Here is an 8,218-nt window from a genome sequence, read left to right as displayed (position 1 = left end):
GAGCTTGATTTGGGTTAGAGCACGTGCCCTCAGATGAATACATTGGACAAGGCTATGGACATTGCAGACACAGGAAAGGCCTCAACTAAAATAGGGTTGCTATGTGTTTGAGACAATAATGATGAAAATCTTTTGGAATAATGGTTATACTTTTTGTCATAGATTGGGTGTTTAATTTTGTGAAACCTATGTTGAATGTGAGATTTTCGTTGGAGAATGGAATCCAATGTTTCTCGAGTCTGAACTCTGAACAGAAGCTCGAATATTAATATTTTCTAAAAAAATATGACCAAAACCAGCATGCATGTATAGATGTCCAAAGTGCGATGGTACATACTAGTAGTTTTTTTTTATATATATTACACCAGATCGAGATCACAGTCCGGAGATGCATGGAATGGATCGAACGAAGCACAAGCCGGTCCAGGGTATATTACATGCATGGATGGATCTGAGGAGGGAGGTCGATCATGGTGGATCAAAAAAAGAAAGAAAGATGCAATAGGTACGTAGTAGAGCACGTACAAGTAGCAGCAAAGCAAAAGCCCTCTCTATAAATTAAGGGTTCTATAGATGTCAGTCTCTTCTCCCTCCTCCCTCCTCCGATCCTAGCAGCAGCTATCGGTGGTGGCGGCGGCGGGGGCACACACACACACATCATCGGCTCGATCGCAGAGAAGAACATCGTCCATGGCGTCGTCCGGTCGATCCGCCTACAGCTTCCTCCTGCAGAGCGGGCAGGAGCCGTGCTTGATGAGCCAGCCGTCGATGCACGGCACGTGGAACACGTGCCAGCAGTCCGGCAGGCTCCGCACCTTCTCCCCGACCTGGAAATCCTGCGCACATTCACGAACGAGAACAGCGACTCCCGTCGTCTGAGATGGGATCGGATCGTAGACTGTAGATCGATGGACGCCAAAGATCGATCGCTCGGTAGTTACCTGGAGGCAGACGGAGCAGCCGGAGAGGTCGCCGACGGCGTCGCGCCTGTACTCCTCGGTGATCCACGACTCGGGGAGCTTGTCGATGGACGCCCGCGGCATGCCGTTGGTGGCCTCCACCTCGAACAGGTCCGGCGACTCCCTGAACGGCGACGAGTCCACCGCGTTCATCTGCAACAATTAAGGCATCAGGCGTCAGCCATGGAACGAACCCCGAGCGTTTGCACAGCGCATGCATGAGCGATCAAATCAACCGACCTGGCTGCGGACCACCCGCTGCACCGCCGGGTCGACCTTCTCGCGCACCAGCCTGCCCGTCAGGAGGCTGTAGATCACGTTCAGCTGCATCGCGACAAGTCAGATTGGCGACAAAATTCAGCAGCTCCTCAGCAAGCTAGCCGACATGCACACAGACACAAGCAAGCCCACGAGTTGGTCTCCTACTCCCAGCTACTGCTGATCCTGATCCTGATCCTGATCGATCTGCAGTGCTTTAGTGGTGAGTGCTCATGCTTACCACGTAGAGGATGCTCCAGATCCCGGATCGGCGCGCCTGCCAGAGGCGGATGGAGGAGTCGACGACCTCGATGGAGACGAGCGCGCCGGTGATGGCGCCGATCCCGGTGCCGCGGAACAGCCCGCTCTCCGTCGCCAGCCCGATCAGACCGCCGGTCACCGCTCCCAGGAACAGCCCAGCTGCATCATGCACCCACCGCCTTCTCAGATTAAGTTTGCAGCATCAGACATGCGTGCACAGATACTTATTGGCTTTCTTCAGATTAGAGCAAATGAAACCTCAGAAAAAAAAGTCAAATTTGATCCTATGTCGCAGCGCAAAGATCTGGTGGCTGAAGACGACACACACACAAGGCTGATTCTGTATTTCTTGTTTGATGTATGGTTGCATAGATGAGGTTGTCTGAACAAATTGCAAACCGATGAACCCAGTGATGTACAAAGTGCAAACACTTCAAAAGCTGAAACAGAGTTTTTTTTTTGAATGTAGAAGCTGAAACAGAGTCAAGCCATGAAGAAAATTTGTTGGGATTGAAAGCAAGCAGGATGAAGTGAAAACTTTGGAGGCCCAGCCAGAATCATGAGCTGCCCCAATCCTGTCATCAGGCTGCCAGATGGGGGCAGAAACCAAACAAGAAGAACTGAAGAAGAAAATCTCTCCCCTCTTCCCTTGCAGAAACAGAAGAGTAAGCAAGGACAGAGCAGAGAGGGAGAGAGAGAGAGCGCGGATCAGAATTCAGATCGAGCAGAAGGTACGGATAGGAGGAGGACGGTGAGCAACATGGGGAGCGAGAGGTTTCAGACGTACGTACCGATGGCGAAGATGAAGGTGATGACGCCGCGGCAGACCCTGCGCATCATCTTCCTGCCCCTGGTCCCGCGCCCGGCGCCAACGCCGCCGCCGCCGCTGCCGCTCCTGGCGAGCGACGCGTTGCTGGAGGACCGCGGGAAGGAGGAGCTCCCTTGCTGCAGCGGCGGCAGGAACGCGCCGCCCGACGGATCCATGGCCAGAGCGGGTAGCCTACACCACTTGTCAGCCGCCGGCAGAAAACCACCACACGTCCACGCCCGGCTTCCGGCGGCTTCTTCTTGTTCCCCGGCCCCCTCTTCCTGGGTGCTTGGCTCTCCGATCTGGTCGCAGCTCGCTCCGCTAGCTAGACGACGACGGTGCGGTCGAGGAGGTGGAGGGAACGGAGAGGAGGACGAGGTGCGCGTGGACGAGGCGACGGACAACGAGGAGGGAATTGAGGCGGCGACGGCGAGAAGCAGGCAGCAGCAAGCAAAGGGGAAAGAAGGGAAGGGGGTGGACGGACGGGACGGGCAGGGCAGGCGGATGAGGAAGGAGGGCTGGTAGGTCGAGCGGTGGTGGCGTGTAATTTATGGCGCCAACCAACCCGTCGCCGCTGCATTTATGCGGGGCGACGAGACGGGACGGGAGAGAGAGCGGCAGGGCAAGGAACGGCAGCTGCTGTAGTCTGCTCCTGCTTGCTTCCGCTAGCATACGTAGTACGTAGCGACGGCAGCCTGAGAGTGTAGGCGTAGACGTAGGGGGAGATATTTTTTTTGGCTCGTGCATGCATGTGTACAGTTGCAGTACACGCACCCGGCCCCGCCAAGCACAGTCGTCTCCTATGGAAATACGTAGACGTAGCGTATCCTCCTCCTACGTGCCAGAGTAACACGTACGTGTATATCGTCAGATTAGGCAAGGTCAAACAGCGATGGTCGATACCGGTCGATAATAATGTGGCCTCACACGTAGTGAGTGGTACACTCCGTTGTGGCTCTACTGCTTGGGCGCTTGGCAAGTACGTATAATAACCAAATTTATAAATCATAAGAAAGGAGATAATTCTCTTATATGTTTTGCCCTCTATTTATTATAACATGTGAACAACTATATTTAAAGAGATTAATTAGCTAATGACATCTAAATAATATATGCATCATGTTGTGGTTTCTTTGTGTGAGCATTTAATAAAATAATAATCATAATAATAGAAATACATTAAGGTCCAAATTGAGATTTAAGACCTAATGTGCAAATTAGAAAATTGAAAAAAATAACATAGAAAAGGAAACCTTATGAAATATAAGGAAAATGTATACATAAATAAATAAACCTTTTTCAAACTGGTCTTCTTAGTTTGTATATTTGATCTAGATACAAAAATCCACCACAAAACTTGAATTCAAATTGAGGTTCAAAAAGATAAAGAGAAAAGAAAAGAAATTCAAAACAAAAAAAGCTTCCAAAACCAGCGGGCCCCAAAGCTACTCGCGTTGGGCCCATCTTCACTCTCCGTGCGGCCCAGGAGCTTGGGTCGGCGCCGACATCCTAGACCCACACGTCATCCACTCGTTCCACTCGCCGCGCTCGTTGCGTCCCCCGCACAGTAGTGCTGATGGCCTGGGCCTACAAGGCAGCCACGCGCGCCGCCTGTTCCGTGCGCACTAACCGTTGGGGCCCGCTTGCCAGCCCTCACGGTTACGCCGCCTGTCTTCTTCGCCAGGTCCATTGCTCCGTGCCCAGCTCCGCGGATCTAGGCCGCGTTGGATATTCCGTTTTCCCCTGCGATCGTGGACGCGTCCCGAGTATAAAGTGCCCCAAGACGCGTCCCTGCGACCGATTGACGCTTAGGGCATACCCATCACCGCGAGAAAATCAGGAGCCGTGGGAGTCGGGGCCGCCGCCTCGCCTCTGTTCATTGCTCTGGGAAGTCAGTTGGTCATCGCGGAAGCTCGGGTGGGCGTAATTGCAGAATCGGGGCATTACTGCCGCGTCAATTGCTCACCGAAGTCATTGCTTTGGCCCCGATCCGCCGTGCGCCGGGGGTAGCGTCGTTCGGTGTTCATCTCCGGTGAGTAAACCCTATGTCATGTTCACTTATCACTCACGATTGCGTAGCACCCACTAGATTCGAGTTTAGGACGCTAGAGCACTGATTCCGGGAGCCCGGCGATGGCGTCCACCGTGAAACGGCGCGCGTCGCCGTGCGCCTCCATCAGAGGTAGGGAAATGGTTCCGCGCCGTTGGATCTTTTCGTAGCGGCTCTAATTGATCCTGGCATAACGATTGGGCAGGGGGATTGGGACCGTTGTGATCCGATCGGGCGGATCAGGTCGATTTCGGTGCTTGTAAGGTCCGCGCCGTAGATTTTGGATCCAACTTAGGGTTTTACGTACCGGTTCGCGAGAGTGATGATTTAATCTGGAGCGTCGGCATTAGATCGGACGGCTGAGATCTGTGGATAACGTTTTGGCCGTGCGCTTTAGCATATGAGTCCCTGTGTTTTAACTAAACCAACACGCGGTCCACTGCGTATACAAAAAAATCACAAGCGTGCCCCGTAAATTTATAAGCGGACCCTGAGGTTTCTGTTATTAGTGCGTGCAGTACAGGGCATTAGAAAAATCAGAAGAATTAATTTAGAAAACGATTTTTTAGTGTAAAATTAATTCCAGAATCTTGTTTAATTCCTAGAAAAATCATTTTAGTTCCTTTTAACCCATTCCAGTTGCTATAATTTGGTATTAATATTGTTTATCACTTGGTAACTCTGTTTTAGCATGAAACCTATATTAAGATTAATCACTTGGTTATTTTTGTACCAAACACATAAAACCTTCGGAAAATCATAACTTGTAATTTGTAACTCCGAATTTAGTGATTCTTGTTCCTACGATCTCGTTGCGATGCGTAGAATATTATCATGCATTATGTTCCTCTGTTTGGTGTGATGATTAGTTTCCCTTGAACCATGTTTGTTTGTATTATGGCGAGTAGACGAGCAAGTGATTGAGGATCCAGGTTGAAAGTTCCCTATGCCCGGGAACGGGATCTGGATGTCGCCTAGAGGGGGTGAATAGGTGAATAATAATTATCACTTTAAAACTAAAAATTCTTACTCTACTCGAAGGTTGAATCGCAGTGGAATGAAAGACCATTCGAGTAGGTTGCAGCGGAATTGAAGTTCCTGTCTTAAAATACCCTACACTTCGAAGACAGCTTGTACCACGTATAAGTATTGAAGTGCAAGTATAAACAACAAATAAGACAGAGAAACATCACACAGCACAGAGCAGAGCACACAGACACAGGGATTTATCTCGAGGTTCGGCCAAGCCTGAAATGCTTGCCTAGTCCTCGTTGGAGTTAGCCACACATTAGATTGGACTCTATTTCAACTCCTTCCTCGTTTTGCTCATATCTGTCAGTGAGACAGATAGAGCCTTCCACTATGTTGATATCAGTTACAACGATGTCGTGGACTCATAGTTGCCTACAATCTTCTCGACAGCACTCCGACAGAGTAACAATGCGCCCAAGATTTTGCTCTAGCTCTCAGCAGCACTTCCCCTCTCTCTAAAGGCTTATAACTTCGCCTCTACACAAACTAGAGAGATACACAAGAGAGAGAGAAATAATTGATCCAAATGATGTATGGACTTGTTGGCTGCTCTTGTACCCTTGTTGGAGGCGCCTAGGGGTCCCTTTTATAGTCCCAAGGGGCCTAGGAGCCGTTGGGGCTTCATTTGGAAGCTCTCAGTCTTCCCTGTTTGCGGGTGCACCGGACTGTCCGGTGCGCCACCGGATAGTGCACAGTAACGGATCTGATTGATAGTTTCCTTCTGTGGAAGAGCTAGCCGTTGGTACACCAGACATGTTACTATTCACTATCCTATGCAGCGGACAGGTAACTATTCACTGTCCTATGCATAGGACAAGTAAATGTTCATTGTCCTGTGCACCGGACATGTTACTATTCACTGCCATGTGCACCGAACAGGTAACTATTCACTAACATGTGCACCTGGTATGTTACTATTCATTGTCCTGTGCACCAGACATATTACTATTCACTGTCCTGTGCACCGGACAGTTACTATTCACTGTCCTGTGCACCAGCCAACAGCACACTAAGTACTTTTTCCTCCATTCTTTCTCCATTTGACTTCAACTTTTGGGAGGATTTTCCTGAGACTTAAACAAATACATTTAGAGTATAATCCAATTGACTTAGTCCTAGAAACTTACCTCTTTCTCGTTCTTCTCCTAGCTTTTCTGTTTCTCCTCAAGTAGAGCTCAAAATGGCACTTTCTCCGATTTGACCTATTTGAGGTCGATGTTGGACTCTACACCATCAAGTCAACTTGACTTGATCTAGATTGACATATCTGAGCTCCAACAACCTACAAAGGTCACATAGAATATACCCAAGCATAGTAACAACCCAAACAAAAGATCAAAGTAAACTTAGCTCTTTTGGGCTGCTTCCAGTTCTGGTTTTAACACTGCTCCTTCTAGTGACCTTGTTCACTTCTCGAGCTTGATCTTGAGCCCTATGACTTACACCACATAACTGTAGATGTTACCTCATTGGTTGTAAGTCATGTCCTTATGTAGTGATCCTTTATGCACCATAACTCTTCTTAACTTGATCAACCTTGACTTTGCAAGTCTTTTTCTTCACCCCTGGCTTTGGGTTCCTGGTCTACTTGACCTTCTCCCGTGCACTCGGTACCTCGAAGCTCTTCTTGACTCCATCCTTGGCTTGATCGGTTGTCTCTGAGTTACGCACACCGAGTCTCACTTAAGCAATGTCCATCTTACTTGTGATGCCCATTATCTATAGATATTCCAGTCTTTGGACCATCACACTTGTTCACTTGTGTTGAACCATGTTAGCTTTGCATTAAGCACATGTTCAACACTTAGCACACTTGTTAGTCTTTAATTGGGTTGTCATCCAAACCACCAAAACCCACAAGAGAGCTTTCACAGGTGTTCAGCAGGTAGAAGTTGCTGAGCAGGAGCTCATTGAAGGCAAGTTGTGCCCTTGACCACTTTTATTTACCCAATAATGTTCTCTATAATCATTTTGGCATGCATAGGCTTAATTTTGATGGGACCCAATAGGTCACCCTAGTCTGGTAATCTTTACACCTTGTTTACCCCTGAACTTTTGGGTAGTCTTTGCTATTGCTATATATGGTTTTGGGTGTTGAAATAACTATTACACATGGTCATTCTTTATTATTGTTGTTCTATTTCTGTTCATGATAAGACTATTAGTTAATTGGAACATGGAGCTTAACTTGAGAAACACGTGCCACCACAAGGGTGGAATTGGACGCCCTTGGCTGACTAATTAGGAAAGCTAGTGGAGGTCTACCTTACCCGAAAGGGGCAAGGGGAGTAGGGGAGTTGGCGTGTAGGGAGGTTCTCGGGTTGATTTTGCTGCGATGGCGGTCAGACGGGGGATTCCTGCATTACGCTCCCTAGAAACTGTAGTGGATTTTCTGAAGCTAGTGAAACTTTGTAAAGGCCTTGTAGTGTTACCCTGTCTCGCTTCCTTGGTAGAGGTGTATGGGGCCCGTACAACCTCGTGGCAAATGGGTAACATTACTTGTGGGTAAAGGGTACAACCTCTGCAGAGTGTAAAACTACTATACTAGCCGTGCTCGCGGTCATGAGCAGCTCAGGACTCTCCCATGATTAATTTATGGAATTAAATTCAATTTGTCATTTTCATCGCATTGTGGTTTATTATTAATTTTGATCTAGTATTACTCTCGTTTGGTATCTACTTACACTTAGTAACCGCTAATAAAATTGGACCCACTTATTAAAAGTGATGCTCAGCTTTAACCCTTATTTATTGATCAACCTTACACTTCACCTGAACTCCCACCTTTGGTGAGTTCATGCACATTATTCCTCACAACTTGTTGAGCTATGATCTTTTGTGAGCTCACCC

At 48.4% G+C, this 8,218-nt stretch overlaps 1 protein-coding gene across 1 annotated transcript; it reads right to left on the bottom strand.

Moving 5' to 3' along the window:
* Positions 1 to 328: 328 nt before the first annotated feature.
* On the bottom strand, positions 329 to 2,822 carry LOC100383370 (putative RING zinc finger domain superfamily protein). The gene is given in 5 exon segments (NM_001176026.1): positions 329 to 836; positions 942 to 1,112; positions 1,200 to 1,283; positions 1,459 to 1,637; positions 2,270 to 2,822. Coding segments are annotated over 5 exon segments (750 nt in total). The 5' UTR covers positions 2,463 to 2,822; the 3' UTR covers positions 329 to 713.
* Positions 2,823 to 8,218: the final 5,396 nt, after the last annotated feature.

The sequence above is a fragment of the Zea mays genome, chromosome 5 (genome assembly GCF_902167145.1).
Source record: "Zea mays cultivar B73 chromosome 5, Zm-B73-REFERENCE-NAM-5.0, whole genome shotgun sequence".
NCBI lineage: Eukaryota > Viridiplantae > Streptophyta > Magnoliopsida > Poales > Poaceae > Zea > Zea mays.
This window is presented reverse-complemented; position numbering and strand designations above follow the sequence as displayed.